Genomic DNA, 24,187 nt, shown 5'->3' with positions numbered 1-24,187 from the left:
ACACTTGCACAGGTAAAATGAGGTAAAACATGCTAATTGGCCATGGGACGTAACAAGTTCTCTGACTGGTTAGAGAGCTACACCCACCTCATACCCCTGCTACCTTGTTTTAGCACTGAGAATACCCTTGTAGGAACTTAAGTTTATGTGCTTGCCATAAATGAACGAACTGCACAGTCAGTGACAGAAAATCTTTGAACTGGACTGAACAGAACAAATGAAACCAACAAAGTCATTCATACTTTCCACCTCCAGTCTCCATCTCTTTATCCATTATGGTAAAGCATTGTAATGTTGAGAATGACTCCTCATAATGTTTCTGCTCAAACAGGGGGGGCAATTCTGAGTAGTTCTGAGCCTGATTCTTTAGTTCTCTTTATGTTGTTATAGGAAACCATAATGCAACTCAGTGATACACCACCTTATGTCTAAATTGTGTCACTTAGATATTGTCCCAGTAGCTATTTCCTAATGGAAAATAGTTGGTGTATGTGTAGGCTGTGAGGGATAATGGATGCAATTTAGTTAGCAATTATTGTAAATGGTTCTTAACAGGAACATTAGGTACACGCCTAAAAAGTAAATGCGATGTTTTCTTCACAACCCAACGTCAGCTCTAAGTACTGAAATATGCAGTTTAATCGTCTGCACCATTGTGAAAAAGAATCAAGGTGCTGGATTTGACAAACAACCTGTGTGCCTTAACTGCTAAAAGGAAATAAAGCGAAAAAAACACTCTGTTTTCCTGTGATTTAACAGCTATTACTTATCCTTGCCTCTAAAGACAGACCAAAAGATAAACATAATACTGCGTTCCACCGGTCTATAAAAAATTGTGTTATCGTGTAGGGAAGAGGGATTGCCATCTCAGTGGTTACACAGGTTCATTGGTGCAGATTTCATCTGTATTCCCTTCAGGTGGCTCGAGGTCTCAGCATGAGGAGATCGGCATCTGCCTGCTGCTGAATGATTTCTAACTGAAGTGTTGCATGTTTTCACAAGGAGACGAACGCAGTGGCACAAGACAACATATCAATTATCCCTGTGCAACTGTGGAGTATCAAACGCAGGAGATCAGACAAAACTCAAAGGAGGGCAAGGAGTTTGTGTTTGTGCTTGGTGTCCAACTGTGGGAGAAACATAAAAAGAAGCAGCTCTTTTAACAAAGAAGGAACCTGATACTTTGCTCTGTTCTCACTTGTAAAGTTAAACTGAAATTACAATTTATTTTTTTAAAGAAATCAGCTTAAACTCAGTGGCCACTTTATTAGGTCGAGCTGTGCAATCTAATGCAATCCAGTATAACAACCCTGCCATAACATCTGTCTTTACAGAGCTCATAATGTTCAGTTTGCTGACAGTAAAAGAAATCCAATCATATTTTTTTATCATCGAGGTAATAGCTATAATGGACTAAATTACTGTATACTGAGAGGTGTTTTTTAAACTTTTGTCCTTCCCAATTTACACCATGCAGTCCAGTACAACTCCACCACTAACTGTGACCTCAGTGCAGAAACATGATTTAATTAACACCTCTATAACAGTGTCAACAATAGTGTGAATATTATGGGTATTGTGTACACTCAATAGAAAAATGTTTGATCTTGCGTACCTATTCATCAATGAGTGTTATTATTATAGCATTGTGATAAGACACCTGGCAAATTCTCTTTTAGGTTCTTTAAGGTTCTCTTTTCTTTTGTAGAGGCCACTTTTGTTGTATTGTTAGTGGTACCTGTGTATGTTTGTGGGAGTGGGAGGGGGTACAGTCCATTTAAAGTCCTGATAGCCTGTGGGAAAAAAGCTGTTCAGCAGCCTGGTAGATGGTGGTGAGGGTCCATGATGATGGCCGTAGCTCTGCGAACACAGCGTTGCTGGTAGATCTCCGCTAGAAGGGGGATAGGGGCACTGATGGTTCTACTGGTTGTCCTCACTATCCTGTTGAGTTGCTGTTGTTCTTGAACCTTGCAGTTACCAGTACCAGGATGTAGGTCATGACACTCATCACGCAGGTAAATCACTGTCTCATGATGCTGACATTTCTTGTCACATTTCTGCTGTAATTGTTGTGGTTTTGCACGAGAATGTTTCATCATCCACGAGCAGAGGAGGATGGTACTATAGTCTTCCTCATGTTTTCTTATATTCATCACTGTTGTTTGTTTATAGATTTATCTACATTTTTTAGTTGCAATGGTGCATTGATGACAGATTCCTAGCAGAGCATGCCTGGATTTTAGTGATACTCTGCACAGTGAGAAGCAGCTCTAATGATGAGAATATCACTCCACCACAGTAACAATGTACAGAAACTGGCTGTCAAACCCATGTCTTGTTACTGTTCCATCATGGGGGTGGGGGGGTGGGGATATCTCAACAGTTGTTGGATACATTACAGTGACATCAACTTGTTAGCATTGTCAGTGTGATGCCTGTTAACATGCTCACATTAGCATCTAGCTCAAAGCACAGTGCTTAAGGACAGCCTTTGTAGACTCTTAGTCCTGCTCTGTAATATTGACCTTTTCCTCACACAAGAAGGTTTCAGCAAACACATAGGAAAGAAAAGGTCCCAAACACCTCTCAATACTAATTTTATTGTTAATCAGAAAGTTTGATATTCCTTGTCTTTTGAGGAAAATTACATGCTTTGAAACTTTCACACATAGTTCAAAGTGCCAATCTTGTATTTCAAAGAAGCACAGACAAGTAAGAAATCAGTTTTCTTACCATAACCAAACAAGCAGAAGTCTGATGTAGAATCAGCAGTGAGACTATGGTGATATACTGGTGTATAATTTGCATACAGTCTGCGCAAAATTTGATTTATAGTGAATAAAAGTCAATTTCTGCTCCCAGATTTACGCCTCCTTATTTAATCAAAACCAAAGCCTTTCCATAATAGTTGCTCAGATCTAATCCCAACATTAATCCTGCTTTAACCAAAACCATTTACTTGCATAAACCTCACTGATATTTAATCTTTGCATGTGTCAGACAAGTGAAAGTGGCATGTCCAGTTCTTGTTATCACATAATCCTTTAAGGATGGAGCAATTACTTATTACTTAATCCATAACACATAATCCCTCTGAGTTTGTGTTTATTTAATGGTATTTCATGATTGCTGAATACAGCTACTTTTGAATACAGGTCATGATTTACAGTGTAATTTGGTATGTGATCAGGTACTAATAAATTATTACTGGTTCCTGCTGGTACTACAAAATGTAGGTACAAGAACAAAGGAGAACAATAGAATAACAAAGGAAAGGCAAGACAAAATAGTTCAATCAGAGTTCTGATACTTATTTTTATTAAAACAGGATTTTTATCTAATGAAAATAATTCTGACAACAATTCTCTTTTGTGTGCTTCTTTTGTGAGAAGAGAGATAAGGTGAGGCTGGAGTACAAAGCTTTATGGCTACTGAATGAATGAATGACAGAGTTTGGAGATGGTATGAGGGACCTGATAGACAATGTGAATTGCCAGTTAAAGATTGTAAATGCATCAGGGTTTAAGCAAGTTGACTGAGGGTTTGTGTGCACCCTGGGGCAGTCAAGTGAAGTCAATTGTATTTATATAGCGCCAAATCACAACAAAAATTATCTCAAGGCACTCTTCATATATAGTAGGTATGGAGAACCAGAAACAGAAAAGAGTTGTGATAAGTTTGAGCTGCATTTGGAGTACCAGAATATGAAGCTGATAGATGATGAATGAATGGGCCAGAGTCTGGATCAGGATAGCTTCCAGTGGAGGAGATGATTTTCTTAACTCTTGACTTACATTGACTCTCAGGAAGAAAACTTATCTAGTTTTGGTCTGACTGGGCAGAAATACATCCCGGCCAATTGTGGGGATTGCAGAGTCCTGGGTGGGGGGGAGGCACTTATCTTTCTGCTCTGTGTTTGAGAAAACTGGTGCAATGTTCTGTGCTGTGTCATTGGCCATCTGGGTGTCTTTGAAGATACTGCTGGTCATATGGAGAAGATTCTGATCTGTCTGCTCTTGAAACTGATCCACCTAATATCTTTGTTATATTGCTTGTTATCAGGTTGATTTATCCTGTTATAGTTTTTCCTCCTCAGATGGCAATATAGCCCATGTATTTTATACTGCATGATCTTTAGTAACCCCTCTATCTCTGTTATTAGAGAGCCCCTTATCTTACCTCACTGTTTTGGTAACATATCATAACTACGAAATATGTTAGGTCATGTTTTACTTTATAGGTCCTGCAGAATATCAGCTAACATAGTTTTTAAACTTCACTTTTGTTTTCCAGCACTATGTATAGTCAGGCCTCTAAATTTTTGCTGGTTCTGACCATGGCTTTCACCCATCAAAATGACCAAAATCACTGGTGGGGGATTATGTCAGCTGTAGCTAATTTATGCTAATACCATAAAAGATACACTGAAACTTTTGTCTGTTGGTTAATCTACTTTCTCCAAGCTGCTGACTGCATGGTGCCAAATACTGCTTGTGAAACAAATCACTCTGTAACATCACTCTATGCCCACCAGTGAACTGTGTTTTTGTAGTGCAGTACAGTGGTGACTTTCAGCATGTTGAATACAGCACAATCAGCTCAACATTCACTGTCATAGTTTAGTATGTGGTCAAAAATGTGACAAAAACGTAATAGTATAGTATGGCTCCAAAAATTTCATAAAAATGTCATAGTATAGTATGTGGTCAAAAATGTCAAAAAACACAATAGTATAGTAAATCATCAAAATATGCAAAAAAAAAAAAATGTCATAGTATATTAAGGCATAAAATGTTTTGTTAAATATTGTGTTTCAGTTGTAATGTTGAACATTTTTCTGTGTTTTCATGTTTAAACTGTTGATGAGGAATAGTAGTGTATTGATCATTTTCCTCTGTATGTTTCTCTTTGATTTCGCCCAGGTGTCTCCACTTCATCTATGACATTGTTCATGATCGCAGAGACATCGTCCATGATCACAGAGAGTCTTTGTACAATGAAGAATTTCCAGGACAGAGGCCTCCAGGTAATTCACAAACAGCTTTACATAAACTGTCCAACACAGAGCACTGACATTAAATTGTTTATGTTCAGTATTTAGTATATCAGAAAAGTGTAATAATATAAGTAATCTGCAATAAAAAAAATGTATTAATAGAAGTAATGTAAAAGTAATTAGCAATATCAGAAGAAAGATGTAATAGTCAAAGTAATCTGTTACTAGATGTAGTTTGCAACAGTAAAAGTTATGTGTAAATTTAGAGGTCATATGTAATAAGTAATATGTGATGGTAAAAGTAGTCTAATGATAGAGGTAACAGTAAAAGTAATCTGTGATATAAAAGCAACGCAGAAGTAACAGTAATCCAAAATCGAAGTAAAAATAGTTATAGTATAGTAAGTTATCAAAAATGTCATAGTATAGTATGTGGTCAAAAATGTAAAAAAAAAACGCCACAGTATAGTAAAGCATCTAAAATGTCTTGGTATAGTAAAGCATAAAAATGTCAAAAATGCCATAGTATAGCAAGGAATAAACATGTCAATAAATGTCATAGTACAGCAAGACATGAAAATGTCAGTAGAGTAAGGCATAAAAATGTCAAAAAATATCAAAGTAAGGCATCAAAAAATGTCACAGTATAGTAAGGCTTGAAAAACCATCAGAAAATGTCATAGTATGCACCGAAAACCATTAAATATAATGTCACAGTATCGTATGCCGTCAAAAATGTCATAAAAATGTCATAGTATAGTATGACTTCAAAAATTGTGACTAAAATATTATAGTATATTATGGCGTCAAAAAATATAGTAAGGCATCAAAAATGTGACTAAAATCTCATAGTATAGTATGGCGTCAAAAATATACTACGATCTCAAAAAATGTGGCTAAAATGTCATAGTATGGTATTAAAAAATGTCATAGTGTAGTGTGTGGTCAAAAATGTGACTAAAATGTCATAGTATAGTATGGCATTAAAAATATCATAGTATACTAAGACTTCAAAAATGTCATAAAAATGTCACAGTATAGTATGGCATCAAAAAATATACTATGGTGTCAAAAAATGTCATAAAAATGTCAGTATAGTATGGCGTCAAAAAATGTCATAGTATAGTGTGTGGTCAAAAATGTGACTAAAATGTCATAGTATGGCGTCAAAAATGTGATTAAAATGTCAAACAAAATGTCATAGTATGGTGTAAAAAAAAAAAGTGACTAAAATGTCATAGTATAGTATGGCATAAAAAATGTCATAGTATAGTATGTGGTCAAAAATGTGACTAAAATGTCATAGTATAGTATGGCATCAAAAAATGTCATAGTATAGTATGATTTCAAAAATGTCATAAAAATGTCATAGTATAGTATGACTTCAAAAATTGTGACTAAAATGTCATAGTATATTATGGCGTCAAAAAATATAGTAAGGCATCAAAAATATATATATATATATATATATAAAAATATATATATATATATATATATATAATATACTATGGTGTCAAAAAATGTCATAAAAATGTCATAGTATATTATAGTATAGCATCAAAAAATGTGACTAAAATGTCATAGTATAGTATGGTGTCAAAAAATGTCATAGTATAGTGTGTGGTCAAAAATGTGACTAAAATGTCATAGTATGGCGTCAAAAATGTGATTAAAATGTCAAACAAAATGTCATAGTATGGTGTAAAAAAAAAAAGTGACTAAAATGTCATAGTATAGTATGGCATAAAAAAATGTCACAGTATAGTATGTGGTCAAAAATGTCATAAAAATGTCATAGTATAGTATGACTTCAAAAATGTCATAGTATAGTACGGCGTCAAAAAATATAGTAAGGCATCAAAAATGTGACTAAAATGTCATAATACAGTGTGGTGTCAAAAAATGTCATAGTATAGTATGTGTTTAAAAATGTCAGAAAAATGTCATAGTACGACTTCAACAATGTCATAGTATAGTATGTGGTCAAAAGTTTTGTTAAAATGTTGTAGTATAGTATGGTGTAAAAAAATGTGACTAAAATGTAATAAAAATGTATGACTTCAGAAATGTCATAAAAATGTCATAGTATAGTATGGCGTCAAAAATGTGATTAAAATGTCAAACAAAATGTCATAGTATAGTATGGTGTCAAAAAATGTCATAATATGGTGTGTTCATAAAAATGTGACTAAAATGTCATAGTATAGTATGGCGTCAAAAATATACTGATGTCAAAAAATGTGACTAAAATGTCATAGTATAATATGGTGTCAAAAAATGTCATAGTATAGTGTGTGGTCAAAAATGTGACTAAAATGTCATAGTATAGTATGGCATTAAAAAATGTCATAGTATAGCGTGTGGTCAAAAACGTGACTAAAATCTCATAGTATAGTATGTCGTCAAAAATATACTATGATGTCAAAAAATGTGGCTAAAATGTCATAGTATAGTATGGCATTAAAAAATGTCATAGTATACTAAGACTTCAAAAATGTCACAGTATAGTATGGCATCAAAAAATATACTATGGTGTCAAAAAATGTCATAAAAATGTCATAGTATAGTATGACTTCAAAAATTGTGACTAAAATGTCATAGTATATTATGGCGTCAAAAAATATAGTAAGGCATCAAAAATGTGACTAAAATCTCATAGTATAGTATGGCGTCAAAAATATACTACGATCTCAAAAAATGTGGCTAAAATGTCATAGTATAGTATGGTATTAAAAAATGTCATAGTGTAGTGTGTGGTCAAAAATGTGACTAAAATGTCATAGTATAGTATGGCATTAAAAATATCATAGTATACTAAGACTTCAAAAATGTCATAAAAATGTCACAGTATAGTATGGCATCAAAAAATATACTATGGTGTCAAAAAATGTCATAAAAATGTCATAGTATAGTATAGTATAGCATCAAAAAATGTGACTAAAATGTCATAGTATAGTATGGCGTCAAAAAATGTCATAGTATAGTGTGTGGTCAAAAATGTGACTAAAATGTCATAGTATGGCGTCAAAAATGTGATTAAAATGTCAAACAAAATGTCATAGTATGGTGTAAAAAAAAAAGTGACTAAAATGTCATAGTATAGTATGGCATAAAAAAATGTCACAGTATAGTATGTGGTCAAAAATGTGACTAAAATGTCATAGTATAGTATGGCATCAAAAAATGTCATAGTATAGTATGATTTCAAAAATGTCATAAAAATGTCATAGTATAGTATGACTTCAAAAATTGTGACTAAAATGTCATAGTATATTATGGCGTCAAAAAATATAGTAAGGCATCAAAAATGTGACTAAAATCTCATAGTATAGTATGGCGTCAAAAATATACTATGATGTCAAAAAATGTGGCTAAAATGTCATAGTATAGTATGGTATTAAAAAATGTCATAGTGTAGTGTGTGGTCAAAAATGTGACTAAAATGTCATAGTATAGTATGGCATTAAAAATATCATAGTATACTAAGACTTCAAAAATGTCATAAAAATGTCACAGTATAGTATGGCATCAAAAAATATACTATGGTGTCAAAAAATGTCATAAAAATGTCATAGTATAGTATAGTATAGCATCAAAAAATGTGACTAAAATGTCATAGTATAGTATGGCGTCAAAAAATGTGACTAAAATGTCATAGTATAGTATGGCGTCAAAAAATGTCATAGTATAGTGTGTGGTCAACAATGTGACTAAAATGTCATAGTATGGCGTCAAAAATGTGATTAAAATGTCAAACAAAATGTCATAGTATGGTGTAAAGAAAAAGTGACTAAAATGTCATAGTATAGTATGTGGTCAAAAATGTGACTAAAATGTCATAGTATAGTATGGCGTCAAAAAATATAGTAAGGCATCAAAAATGTGACTAAAATGTCATAGTATAGTATGGCATCAAAAATGTCATAGTATAGTACGGCGTCAAAAAATATAGTAAGGCATCAAAAATGTGACTAAAATGTCATAATACAGTGTGGTGTCAAAAAATGTCATAGTATAGTATGGCGTCAAAAAATATAGTAAGGCATCAAAAATGTGACTAAAATGTCATAGTATAGTATGGCATCAAAAAATGTCATAGTATAGTATGATTTCAAAAATGTCATAAAAATGTCATAGTATAGTATGACTTCAAAAATGTCATAGTATAGTACGGCGTCAAAAAATATAGTAAGGCATCAAAAATGTGACTAAAATGTCATAATACAGTGTGGTGTCAAAAAATGTCATAGTATAGTATGTGTTTAAAAATGTCAGAAAAATGTCATAGTACGACTTCAACAATGTCATAGTATAGTATGTGGTCAAAAGTTTCGTTAAAATGTTGTAGTATAGTATGGTGTAAAAAAATGTGACTAAAATGTAATAAAAATGTATGACTTCAGAAATGTCATAAAAATGTCATAGTATAGTATGGCGTCAAAAATGTGATTAAAATGTCAAACAAAATGTCATAGTATAGTATGGTGTCAAAAAATGTCATAATATGGTGTGTTCATAAAAATGTGACTAAAATGTCATAGTATATTATGGCGTCAAAAAATATAGTAAGGCATCAAAAATGTGACTAAAATCTCATAGTATAGTATGGCGTCAAAAATATACTGATGTCAAAAAATGTGGCTAAAATGTCATAGTATAATATGGTGTCAAAAAATGTCATAGTATAGTGTGTGGTCAAAAATGTGACTAAAATGTCATAGTATGGCATTAAAAATATCATAGTATACTAAGACTTCAAAAATGTCACAGTATAGTATGGCATCAAAAAATATACTATGGTGTCAAAAAATGTCATAAAAATGTCATAGTATAGTATAGTATAGCATCAAAAAATGTGACTAAAATGTCATAGTATAGTATGGCGTCAAAAAATGTGACTAAAATGTCATAGTATAGTATGGCGTCAAAAAATGTCATAGTATAGTGTGTGGTCAACAATGTGACTAAAATGTCATAGTATGGCGTCAAAAATGTGATTAAAATGTCAAACAAAATGTCATAGTATGGTGTAAAAAAAAAGTGACTAAAATGTCATAGCATAGTATGTGGTCAAAAGTTTTGTTAAAATGTTGTAGTATAGTATGGTGTCAAAAAATGTCATAATATGGTGTGTTCACAAAAACGTGACTAAAATGTCATAGTATAGTGTGTGGTCAAAAATGTGACTAAACTGTCATAGTAAATGTCATAGTATAGCATAGCGTCAAAAAATGTCATAGTATAATAAGCCAGTGCTTATTTTGATGGTTTACATATTGCTGATGTTTATTTGTGATTATTTTTTTCTCTCAGGACTCAAATCAAACCAGCGCATCACAGGAGAGATAGACGTGAAGATCTACAGAAGGTCAGTGTCAGTGTATTCTTTTCAGTCTGCCTGTCATTATCTCAGATGCAGTTTGACAGTTTAAAACCTGTTGTCTGGAACAAACCTCATTACCTGTAAATGTAAAGGTGCCAAAAAAATGAGAACACAACCTATGAACGAGGCATATATAATGTAGCAGCTACAAAGAGATATTATTTAGCAAATATGTGATAAAAAAACTTTGTTGTAGTATTATTAAGCAGTACAGTACATTATAAAAAAAAAGTCATAGTTGTAAATGATAAACATGTCACAGTACAGTAAGCCAGTGTTTATTTTGATGATTTACATGTTGCTGATGTTTGTCACTTGCAGATCGGCGTTAGTTTGATTCAAACTGCTTGTGTGGGACAAACATCACTACAGTGAAGGTGCTTAATCAGTTTTAATTAGCATTTTTTTATGATTGCAAAAATAAGACCTTTACATGATGCATATAAAATTTAGCAGCTGCAAATAGATATTTGGCATTTTTGCTAAATAAAACAACTTTTATTTTATTAGTGTGAAACTGGAGACACTAAGAAAGTTTTAGTGATTTTGTTCCAGATATTTAACCACTAAGAGACACTTTGTTTTACATGTCTGTATTAAACATCTTTAAGAACATTTAACTTCTTATGATATAATTACAAAAGATAATTGTATCGTAAGCAGTTAAATGTTCTTAACGATGTTTAATAGAAATGTGTTGGTTGGAAGATGTGCTCATAGCTACATTATGTGTTGATATTAGACAAGTGGGTGCTAAAGTCTGAATCAGGTCAGAAATACTTTATTTATCCCTTGAGGGAAATCATTGAGTGGCAGTGCTCCAATTCACATATACAATAAAAAATATATCCGTAACAAAATATGTACATATTTAGTGTTGATGTGCTATTTACATTTGTACTGCATAGTTAACTGGTTATTACACATGGGTGAAGAAAAGTGTCCAGGGATCAATCAATTGACAGATTGATTCTCAGAGAGAAGAGTTGAATAGGTTGATGGCCACCGGCAGGAATGATTTCCTGTGGCGCTCTGTGGTGCAACGTGGTGGGATGAGTCTGTGGCTGAATGTGATAAATGTCTCCACTAGAACAACAGGAGAAACGCTGGCTACAGGAAAGGGTTTTGCAGCAAGATGCTGGAGGTCTTCTATCTAATTAACGGCATAACTCTTGTTTTCTTTTGTTCACTTCAGGTCCAGAACGTCAGCTGCCGTTGCCTTCTGCTCCTCCTCCTGCAGAGACAGAACACATGTTAATCACAGAAAATGATTAATAAATCAAAACTCCTATTCTAAACTGTTCTTTCTTGTCTGTGTCCCTGTCTGAAGTAGTCCTGACTCTTTATATAAACACACTTTCTATTATTACATCTACTATTACATGGTATTTCATCTACTACTAAATATTTCTTTAGTTATAGCAACTATTATGTTAATTACAGCTTTTATTATATGGTTATATTTATCTCTAAAATTTGAGAGATGGTTAAACTGTTGTTTTTCCCCTAATTATACTGACATTTTAAGAAGTTAATTGTTAATGTGGAGTTTCAGGATTGTTTTGTTTCCTGATCTGTTTTAGAAGAAATAAACATATTTTCCTACCTTCACCTTTAGTGAATCCAGTTGTTTCTTTGAATTCACCTGAAAAACACAGAACAATTATTTAAAACCAGGCTTTTTTCAAAATACATGAAATTAAGTCACAATGACTACGTCTAATGAGGCAGTACAGGTCATTATTTTTCTAGAACTTCACAGAAACCTGAACCACTGTATGTCAATCAACTTTTTTAATGAGTTAAGTTACTTTTTTTTTTTTAAACTGTAAATAATGATCTACTCAGACAATTCAGGCTCCTCTTCAGTTAATGCTGCTTCTAAATGACCTTACCTAGAGGCCTCTCTGTCTCAAGGAACTGCTTTGTTGTATGAGGACTCTGCAATCGAGGACCAAGTGGTGACACCTGAAGGAAATAAAAGAGAAATATGCAAAGGAAAATTATCAATATACTATTACCTGTTCCTTATCAACAGTGTCAGAGTAAGTACATTACTAAAGACACATTAAGATTCATAAATAAAAAAACATTTTGTCCTGAATTTCTGATAATGTACAATCAAACTGAAGTAAATATATATTTTTAATGCTACTTTGACTGATATGTAACAATAAAAATCCAAAAGATATAAAATTTAGTGTTTGTTGGTTTTGTTGGTGAGGAGAACTACAATTAATTAGTCCATAAGCAGAAAATTGAGAAATATTTTTACTATAATTTTTTAATGTAATATTTTTAAGGAAATTATAACTGCCACTGTTATTTTCTAGACATGGTTGATCGGTTATTTTTATATTCAATACTTAATTCATTAAATATTGAAATTTGATCTAAAATTTAAACAGTAACACTGAATCAAAAGACTGAAAGCTATTGTTGACATAAATAATTCAATTAATCAATACATTTTTTTTCAGACTGGGGGAATTTTTAGGATACATATCTATATCACAATACTTTAAATACAAATAAACTAAGTACAAAAAACAGTAATACAAACTTTTCACTAGGGCTGAACGATTAACCAAAACTGAACCAAAATTGCAAGTTATGTCTGTAGTGTTTCCACTATATACAGTGCTGTGAAAAAGTATTTGCCCCCTTACAGATTTCTTCTGTTTTTGCTTTTGTGTCACATGTTTCAGATCATCAAACTAATTTTAAAATCTGACCAAAGATAATCTGGGTAAATACAAAATGCAGTTTTTAAATGATGATTTCATTTATTAAGGGGGAAAAAAGCTGTAGAATCATGAAGTCACTTAAATAGAACCTGTCTGACAGCATGAAGTAGGCTAAAAGGTCTCAAAAAGCAACACATCATGCCCTGATCTAAAGAAATTCAACAACAGATGAGAAACAAAGTCACTGACATCAGTCTGGAAAGGGTTACAAAGCCATTTCTAACGCTTTGGGACTCCAGCAAACCACATTGAGAGCCATTATCCACAAATGGACAAAACATGGAACAGTGGTGAACCTTCCCAGGAGTGGCTGGCATACCAACACTGCTCCAAGATCACATCGACTACTCATACAGGAGGTCACAAAAGAACACAGAACATCTAAAACACTGCAGGCCTCACTTGCCTCAGTTAAGGTCAGTATTCATGATTCAACAATAAGAAAGAGACTGGGCAAAAACCACTGCTGACCAAAAAGAACACAAAGGCCCGTCTCACATTTGCCAAAAAACATCTTGATGATCCTCAAGACTTTTGAGAAAATATGGAGTGGCCTAGTCAATGTCTGGACTTAAATCTGACTGAGATGCTGCGGCACGATCTTAAACAGGCTGTTCATGCTCAAAACCCTTCAATGTGGCTGAATTAAAACAATTCTGCAAAGAGTGGGCCACAATTCCTCCAGAGTGATATGAAAGACTCATTGCCAGTCATCACAAACGCTTGATTGCAGTTGTTGCCTCCAAGGGTGGCACAACCAGTTATTAGGTTTAGGGGGCAATTACTTTTTCACATAGGGCCAGGTTGGTTTGCATAGTTTTTTTTCCTTTAATAAATGAAATCATCATTTAAAAACTGCATTTTGTATTTATTCATTTACTATCTGTATTTACTCATCTTTGCCTGATATTAAAATTTGTTTGATGATCTGAAACCTGTAAGTGTGACCAAAAAAGCAAAAATGGAAGAAATCTGTAAGGGGGCAAATACTCTCACAGCACTGTATATTACTGTGAACTGCATAATAAAAACTTTCACTTAAGTACATTTTTGAAAGCAGGATTTTAAACTTAGGTATTCTTAATTATACTTCAGTCCACAGGCAGAAAATTAACTGACAGCTATTTTGAGTTTTTAAATGTACTATTTTCTTACAGACACGATTAATCAGCTATTATATTCAATGCTAAACTCATTAAATACCAAGGATTTAAACAATAACGCTGTAAATATAATAAAATTAATAATTCAGCTCATCAACACATTTTTTCAGACTGGGTAAATTGTTAGGTCACATACCTGTTTGGTTTGTGAGGTGAGAGCTGGTGTTTCTGTCCAGGCTGCAGCAGCTGAACAAGTAAACCTGGAAAACACAAGTGCAACACTTGAAAAACAAATAACCTCATTAATAAAGAATAGTCCACCTCCAAAATCTGAACAGTGTAGAAGAATACAACAGTGAAAACTAAACACCAGAACCTTGACAATCACACTTTGAGTTTTGAGGTGACTAAATTAATTATGTCACTAGAATATGGCTTTATTAATCTCAGAGAGAAAAGCAAATTTTAGAATAGTTTTTAATAATAATTTCTAACAGTAATTTCAGCAACTTGCAGAGGAGTTCAAATCTAGTTTTCAAGCCTATATTTAACTCAAAACCGAACTCAATAAACTCTCAAGTCACCAGAAAACAAATTTCTAATCAATAATATACACAACAGGGGATCAACGGATGACTATGGACAGATTACTACCACAAAGCTACAAAGACACACAAACGATAAAGAGGCAAAGAACTTAAAACGATCATGCTTAACTGCTACACTGAAATACAAAATGGCCACAAAGAAACGTTATATGGCCAGGAATAGACACAAAACTACAAAGACACACTACCATGCCAAACAACCACAAAGAAGCTGACCATAAATAGATGCAGAACAGCCAGCTAGAGACACAAAACGATGCATTACCACCACAGATAGACACAGACACGGACATGATCAGCCGTAAACTGACTTGAAATGGCCAAGCTGGAGCACAAAACACTTTAACCCACGCAAATAAAAACGGCGACAAAACAGAAGAGCCATCATTTAAAGATAAGGCTAATGCTAACGCTCGACACTAGTGCTAACACTCGCTATAAATGCTAATGCTAACACCCAGGTGTAAAACAGTCAGGCAGAAGTAATATTAAAATGACCACAAATGGCTGCAAACCGATGACAACAACATGATAAACCACCATAGACTGAGTTAAAATGACCAGGATGGAACACTACATGACAAAGAGACGCAAAATGTCGGTAAAGTGAAAACAAACAGATTACCAAGAGCCATCATCAGTCCATGTTAGGTGTCCACAATTCAAGTCAGGGACGCCTCAGTCACAGAAACACAAACACCAACGCGGCATAAGCGACTGATGGTAGAATAAACAATATCATTACAAGGTAATGCTGATGCTAACGCTTGCTGCTAATGCCAGCGGTCTCTGATAACATTAATGCTAACGCTAGCCGCTAACTGTTTGCCTTACCTTCACGCCGCAGGTGTGTTCAGCATCCAGTCTCACTCGTGTTCGACAGAAAAGCGGGTCCAGAGTTTGTTTTAGCATCCAGACCTCTTTGATAACGACATTTTCTCATAGTACTGGCAAACAGAAGCAAGGTTTCAAACTCCGTTTAAATCTGTTTTCCGACTTCCTCCCTCCGCCTCTCTGCTCCTCCCAAAAGGTCATGACCAATGAGAAGACGCGTCGCGGTCAGTGTCTATGATGACGATATACGCCAGCTAACATTGCCAGTAAAACGCTGACTGGCCGGCCGATTCTACCCTAACAACAGCCTCTGATTGGTTTTTAAATACATCCACTGTTAAGATGAAGAGAAGCCATAGAAATTTATAAGACCTGGCGTCCACTGTATGTTATGGTGTTAACTGTTAAAATCTGGATTATATGTTATTTTATTTTTCATCTTTATTTTTCAGTGTTCTCCCTGAGGGACAGCCACCTTATCGTGGTCGGGGGGTCTGCTCTTTTTATAGGTCAGCCTCTTTTTATACTCCCCCAGAAAATTGCTGCTGTAGCATGATGTGTACCAATGATGCTCCCTTCACATTTCTGACTGGCCCCTCATATATGTTTGCCTAGAACTGGCCCTGATTCATACTCTCTCTCACAGAAGAGGTCACCCAAGGTTTTAATTTTTTCGCTCTCCTGTTACGGGAGATGTTTTTATTGTTTCATGGTAATAAATAATTGCAGTACAAATTACTACAGCTACATGAGATTGACAGGGTGGGTGCCATTTAGCAATTATTTCACCAGGTTATACTGATGTGTGGCTCTAAGAACTCACTGCCCAGTCCATGTTGTTTTGTGTAATGTGTTTGTCTGTACAAATATTAATTATAAACCCGTTCTTGTTTTGCAGCACCATAATTATCCCACCCTAACTGAAAAGGGATATTTTACTATTTTACCTTTTTACAGTTTTAAGGTTAATGTAGTTCAAATGACAGCCATTTGGATGGTACATGAATAGAATCAAAATGATTCAATTACTATTTTCCCCTATGCTAGAGAGCATAGTGAAAAGCAGTACGATTCTGCCTGAGGCTCATATGAAATACTAAAACCTGATGAACAGATGAAGTCTTTGTGCTGAAGATCTTTTCCATCACAACATGGACATTTTCCCAGATTACTCCACTCTGTCAGCGCAGCACTCAATCTTTTTCTTATTCCCAGAGGTGATTATCAAGGCTCTCAGGCAACTTTCACACTACAGATGTCCCAAATGTCCAAAATCTTATTCCAAATGATATTGTTTTTCCAAGTTACATGTGACCTATTTGCAAACTGGACTGTATTATTTGAGGCAGACTATTTCCATACATCCTTTTTATGGGTTTTTCACTGCAAAGTCGCTCTAGGGAGGACAGGTCAGTTGCACTACCACTTTGGGCCAGACTGAAATATCTTGACAGGTGTTGGGTACCTCTCAATGCATTTACATCAGCCTCAGCTGTGCTTTGTGTTTAGTGCTAATTAGCAAATGTTAGCATGCTACTATGCTAAACTAAGTTTGTGAACATGCACTGCTAAACATCAGGAGGTTAACACTGTCATCGTGAGCTGCTAGCTGTGCTGCTGACTCTTGGTCTTGTTTATTTAGAGACTGTTAATTTTAATGAAATTCATATCATGGGCATGAAAAATACAAATGTCTGAATTTCTGTATTTCAGTAGTATTAGTCTATTAGTCTAATCGTGCACATGAATAACTGTATTTGTCTACGTGTCTCAGGTACCGACTGAATATCAACAAAGCTAAATTTAAGTGTATCAGAGAAGCATTCGAGAGGGAGCTGATTGTTCAGTACATTCTACTTTAGCTCAATAGTTCATAGCTCAATACTCAATTAAATTGATTTTGTCAGGGACCACCGTGTACAACAAACATTCATCACATACAAAGAGATGTACTGTACCAGACTGATCCATCAAACCAGATGCTGGAAAGCTGAAAATGCATCCACTTGTCCAAGATACATACGTAATCTTTACTCCACCAGTGTAACTGTCAGTTAACGGTCCCTCAGGAGAAAAACTGCTGCAGAAAATTCAACATATATGAGTGACCTGTTGCATCTTTGATCTGATCTATGATCAGTTTTACTATTGATGGATTGTTGTGGGTGAGGTAGCTGTCTGAGTGAGAGTCCATAAAGATGCTAAAACTTCTGTCGCACTTGTAGTTCATAAATATGATTCACTGTGAATCCTGTAGTTGTTATTGTTGTAACCAAACTGATGGAGAAGTGAGGTTGTTATTCCTATTCCTTTTTCTTTCTGGCAGTTATCAAACAACCTCAGGTACATCATCACTTCCTTTTGCAGGAGGGCAGAGCCTGATTTGCATCTAGCAAAACCAAGATTGTTGTGTGGCTTTGTGTGAACCAATGTCTGAAATCTCACCTGGATTTTCTTGATCTGGATATGACACACTTGAATTGACAAGTGTGAGTATTTTCCCCCAAAGTTTGAGTTTGGTGATGCTGAAATAGCTGTTTGACTGAACCGTATTTGTAACGGTGAATGAGCGGTCAACTTGATTTGTATTTGGGATGTAACTTGATTCAGTCACAGTTCATATTTGCTTAGCATAATTGAAATGTGGTGGAAATGATTGAGACTGTGGGTAGAAAGAACAACAGGGATGGCATCTTTTCAACATTGTTGTCAGCTCAGCTTGGTGTCATATTGTGAGATTTATTTCCACCAATTCAGTAGTGGGTGTGACTTCAAGTGTGATCATGTTGTGGTCTCAGTTTTCCACAGTAAGTTTTGAAGATTGGATGAAGGACAGTGTCTTCTTTTCCCTTTCTCTGCTCTGATTCATTGGGAAATTGAAGCCAGCGTGAACAGTATGATAACTGTCTGTGTGATCACACTCTCCCACCTCACTGACGTTTGGCTCCAGGAAGTCTTTTATTCCCTCTTTCACCCCTTTCTGTCACCCTGACACTGATGGAGAGCGTATTGACAGCATCTCTCAGCGGTACAGTGTTGTAAGTTATGGTCATGGATTGTCAGAGCGTGTTGAGCACAGAAACACAATAGATTACATTAACTTATACAGGAGTGAAGGCCAGCTCGATGCCAGCTCATCAGTGGACTGAGACCATAAATGACAACGGCTACGATGTGGGCAGGGACAGGGGATGGATGTCACGTCGCAGACAGGGACACAAATATCTGGTAATTTTCCAAATGCTAAAATTGTCACTGTCTGACCTTGTCAGCTACAACACTTTCAAGGTAGACTGACAAGTGCTGGGTGTGTGTTTTTGGAGGTCTTGTTGATGTATGTGATTAAATATCATCACCTTTACCTTGTAGAACATTTCAAAAGACCTGTTATACTTCAGGAAAATGTTAGATTGATATAAGCAGTATGCAGAAGTTTGGGCATCACATTTAAAAAAAAAAAAAAAGTGAAAATCAGTGAAAACACAACACTTGGAGCAAACAGTCTTTATCCAAATGTTATTGCATTGTTGCTTTCTATTTAATGAACTTAAAAATAGAACAAATATATTTCCTGCAGATCACTTCACTGCTGAAACATTTTTAGGCTCTTGTCTTGCATGCACAGCATGTTTAAGATCCACCCACAGATTTTCAATGAGGTCAGGGGGATTGTGAGGGTTTTTCCAAAAGCTTCAAGTTGTATTTCTTGAAGTAGTTCATGGTTGATTTTGAAAAGCTGTTGCAGAAGCCAGCCTCTTTTTAGTTGATTGAAATGTTGGGAGTTCTATTATACTGACAGTTTTCATACATACCATCCTCCTATTGGAGATTTATTTATAAAATGACAGTTGGCAGCAGTGCCTAAATGTCAATAAACTGACTGATCAGCATGTACTTTGATGAATTGTTTCAGCCATTTTCAAGCAAAAAATGTCATATTTTCTGTTTCCTGCCTCTCAGATGTGAAGATCTGCTGTTTGTCATATGGCAGTAAAATTAATATTTTTGGAGTTTTAACTGTTACTCAGGGCAGAATAAGCACGAGCTCTGACAAATCATTTTTTGACAAATTATGTCAGCAGCCTGAAAACAATTGTTATTTGTAGTTTTCTTTGTGAGGTGTAAGTGACTCACTTTTTACGACACTGCAAAACAACTGATTTTTACAATATATTTAATTCGATTTTTTCTTACAAAACAATTCCCTCATAAACCAGAACACACAAAATGCATAAAGAAAACTGTACAGTCAGTTTTGTCATGTCGGAACCTGTTCTAAACATGAACAATGTTATCTACAACAGTGGTTCCTATAAATGTCTATCACACCAAGCGGTTCAGCTCTGCAGCCCCTTATTTGGAGGGTTAAAGGAGAGGTACAGAAATAGTCATGTGACACTGAAGGTAGATCCAAACAAACAACATGAGCTAGCCAATAATGTCGTTATATCAGCAAGCGCAGGTGCAGTCTCTTTGTTCTTGCTCTCCTTGGCTCTAGTAGCGATGTCATACTGCTGAATCGACCTTAAGAGATAAGCTGACAGACGTGACGATGAGAGGGCAGAAAAGTGACTTTTTCACAAGCAACTGTAAACTGTATGTGACTGTGAGAGTTCACTGAGAGGTCAGTGACAATCATGTTGAAGATCTATTTTCATTACATGCATGTCTCAGAGTTGTCAAATACTGTAGATTACTCATTTGGAGCCATTGGGGAGTGACTTTGGATGGGATAGTGACTTTAGGAAGCGTCAGAGCCTGAATCTTTTCACAATACGAGTTTGTTTTCTTGGTTGATACAGTGAGAAAACTGGGCCACCAATTTGACAAATTTCCATTCAAATAAGGTAAATGTTTGTTAGATATTATATTTCTCTCCTCAGTGCAACAGTGGTCTAGGAAACATGATCAACATCATTAAGTCATTGCCTTCGAAAAGTTCATCAAACAGACTTTCATGCCAGAATGGTTTTCATGGCAGATTAGCAGCAAATACCTAACTCACAAACAAGAACAACAATTCTGCTTCACTCCTGTGTTTACTTTTTTTTCTTTTTCTTATACAGCTTGGTTTCTACCCTACACATTGCATCAGGGAGTTACAGGCACAACTACGCATTAGGAGAAGATGATTAATATTTGATTTGGGGCTGCTGTTTATTTGTGGGAGGAAAAACACATGGGCAGATATATTCAAGACTCATTCACAAGACTGCAGCTGGTTTTACAGTGGTATCTTTGTTGGAATTTGACCTTTTTGGTCTGTGGATGGCTTACGCCTTCAGAGATAGATGTGAGTTTAATATCACTTCATGTTGACCCGCCAAAAAAGATCAACAACGGCAAAATCCCAGAGGCTGTGAGTATTTGTGCAGTGACTGTGAGTACAAGGGTGCTTCATTTTCAATCACAGTTTAGTTTTAGGGGTGTCCTGGTCAAAGATTTTTGTCCCTCATTTGAATCTTAATTAATATTGGGTGTCTCCAATACCAAGTCCAATCTATTACTTAATCAGTATTTGGGTAGATATAAGTATGTATCTGGGAGAATGTGCCTCCTGACGCTGATACGATCAGTTCAGAGAGAAGATGGGTCACTGTTGAAGTTAGGACTACAAAAACGCTTGTAGCTGTATAACGTTCTGTTAGAGTGATGTTTCTCTTACTTAATTAACAATCTTTGGCCGAGTACAGACAGCGGCGTGCAGAGGGCACACAAACCCGACAACAACCAAGTTTTATTTTGGCTTGCCATCCATTAAAACATGCCTGGTTTGTCCCTGATACCAATTGTTAAGATCAGCTTGGGACACCTCTAAAGAAAATGTCTCCTCTTCTAATGCTGTGATTGAGCATCGGTGCCACTGTTCCTATATTCCATGACTTTTATTTGATTTCATTAAGCAGCTAGAAAGGCTGTTAAACAAGTCATCTGTTTGCTAGAACTAGCAAATTTTAGAAATATATCTAATATATGCATAATATGTATATATATATATTCTATATATTTAGAATATATAGAAATATATCTAAATAAATCTTATAAGAACGATCTAAATGTGTACTTGAAGGGGAAAATAAATTTTGCCTGCAGTGAGAAAAATAGCTCCTGATTTACTTAATCATTTAGGAGAAAAAAACCATTACCCCAAGACTGGCACCCATTTTAACCTCATATCAGAGCCATCGAGTGTGTTGTCCAAACTAAGTATTCATGTATAGAATTTAATAATACTATCAAGAGGCAGGAATGCTTAAGAGACACTATGATCCCGGTAATTTCTGATGCCATTATTACATCTCCAGAGAAGCAGAAGCACTGTTTGGCTGCTAATGGCTCATCATTATGATGATTAGTGCAAATGGCCAAAGCGAATTACACAGAAGATGATCAAGTTCAACCACAGAGAGAAAATATCTGCTATTTTGATAGATGAAGAGTTGCTGGTGTTTATTCAGATACTGCCTCGTGACAGATGATGCCAAGGTTTCAAAAGTAGGCATACAATTTTTGAGGAACAATGATAAACAAACCTGTACATTTTAGTACAATTAATAAGTATTCCTGGAAACAGGAAAAATGTTTAATACAGTACGTATCGCTAATGTCTATGAAAATGTACTACTACAGGCTGCCAGGTTTTTAAGATAGCAGCCTATTTTTTCCTGTGCCGTTGCGGTTGCAATCTAAATTCTAATGACAATTTTTTTCCTGTGGACCAGACAGTAGCTAATAAAAATACATTCTCTTTCTGCTACAGTCCTGCAAGTAAAGCTGAGTAATTACCATAGGGGAAGTGTAAGTCTACCTGCCTTGGAGTTTGATCTTGATGTACGACTCTCTGGGCGGATGTACAAATGCTCACAGCCAGTCAGATAGCGGAGTTGATGCCACTTTGGCACGGCCTCAGCATGTGGGTCAGCCTAAACTGAAGTCATCACCCTGAGGGAATCTGCTAAGTGGCATTTTCAGGCTCCACAGCACAGAGTTGTGCTGCGGGCGCAGAATAACTGTGAGAGACAGCGTGGGACAGATTATACCATTGCAAGAGACTGTAACAGGTTCTGTTCATTTCTGGGTAGGGCCTCCTCCGTGAGCGAAAACATCCACTGTTGACAGCTAATGGACCAATCGGGCTCTTTGGATAGACAATGTAAATAGAGGGTATTACACATGTGCATAAAGCCAACCTCTGCCGGCATGAGGAGAAAGAAAGCTTTCAGAGTGAGGATACAGAACAATACAGTGACAAAGGCGAGTAAACAGATGGGCTGGTAGCTTTTGAAAGGACTCAGAACACACATACACTAAAGGCAGACAGGACAGACAGACTGTTTGTGGTGATTATATGCAGCACTGGTGAAAACGACAAACATTGTTGAGATAAACAAAACTGGAAAGCTTTTTACTCTAAAAAAAGTGAGCATTGTGCATAGTTCATAGTTTGTTAATAACCCCTCTTCAGGTACCTATTTGCTGTGATAACATGGAAGGAAGTGCAATAATGTACAATTCTGTATAGTTAAGTGCACATAGATCACTGTTGCACTGAACGGCATTGACACTTTCTCCCAATAGAAATATCACAACAGGGTTTCTTAATGTTTTCTCAATTACTCTATTTTTAAGTGTACTTTTGTTACAATAAACCCAGGCATGTTTCCCTCTCGCTCAGTCCCAGGGTTGAGTCCACAACTTATGTTCATGTAAATCTTTATATAGGTAATTTGGCCTGATCTTTCTTTTTTCTCTTACATCTTTCCCTAATCCTATGTCTCCTGCCTTTTTTTTCCTACTCATACCTCGCCGACCCAGACAGCTGTGTTCCCTCTCTTGATGTCTGACACCTCGCAGTGTGGCGTTCTCTGTTTGCCGTTCAGCACAAAGAGGGACTCAGCCGATGGCGTCACCAGGTACTGTCCGAACAACCCGCTGGAGACCACCACTCTGTTGGGGCCTCCCCAGGGCCAGGCTTGGGCGGCCAGGGGCTCCTTGAGGCTCCGGAGAACCTCTGTGCGGCCTGAGGACAGATCGGCAAATAGCAGGTCCGTGCCTGAACCCGAGGTGGCCACCACCATGTGCTGGTTGGACTCCGTGAAGGAGGGCTGGAAAACAAGATCAGAGACAGCTACAGGCTGGTCCAGTTCCTGGTTCAGACCCAGCTCCCCCTGGAATGACACAGTCTGAACTATCAGCTTCGAGCTCAGCGGGTCAGGTGTCACAATGTAGCGGCCGTCCGGTGACACAAAGGGCTGCCCTGTGATGTTTAGGTTTGGGCCAATCACGGCGTCCGTCACGCTGTCGATGAGGAGTTGGGATGGGGCTTGCAGGTGGCTCTTGCTCTGGCACTGGATGAAGTAGAAGCCGCTCAGATGTGTGTAGGCCATGTTGACTGGTATGCAGCTGTAGTTCTTCAGGCTGATGGTCTTGACACGGTGGAAGGTCTCCAGGTCAATCTTGTGTATTGCAGGTTCATTTTTGAGGAAGACGAAGGCAAACCTAAACCGACAAAGTTC

General features: G+C 36.1%; 1 protein-coding gene and 1 long non-coding RNA gene across 2 annotated transcripts in view; both read right to left on the bottom strand.

The window, feature by feature from the left end:
* Positions 1-10,695: 10,695 nt before the first annotated feature.
* On the bottom strand, positions 10,696-15,849 carry LOC108893259 (uncharacterized). Its single transcript, XR_001962631.2, has 5 exons — positions 15,672-15,849; positions 14,426-14,489; positions 12,275-12,347; positions 11,986-12,024; positions 10,696-11,613 (listed from the first exon to the last, which is right to left on the bottom strand). It is a non-coding gene; the product is annotated as an uncharacterized LOC108893259 (long non-coding RNA).
* A 3,979-nt stretch (positions 15,850-19,828) lies between these two features.
* fstl4 (follistatin-like 4) overlaps positions 19,829-24,187 on the bottom strand; it is a 192,969-nt gene continuing 188,610 nt past the window's right edge. Inside the window, exon 16 of the mRNA XM_018692479.1 lies at positions 19,829-24,170. Coding sequence (XP_018547995.1) covers positions 23,468-24,170 — 703 coding nt within the window. The 3' untranslated portion in view covers positions 19,829-23,467. The remainder of the gene's footprint in view (positions 24,171-24,187) is intronic.

This window comes from Lates calcarifer, linkage group LG20, assembly GCF_001640805.2.
Source record: "Lates calcarifer isolate ASB-BC8 linkage group LG20, TLL_Latcal_v3, whole genome shotgun sequence".
NCBI classification, from domain to species: Eukaryota; Metazoa; Chordata; class Actinopteri; family Centropomidae; genus Lates; species Lates calcarifer.
Note: the sequence above shows the minus strand (reverse complement) of the source record. Positions and strands in the feature narration are given on the sequence as shown.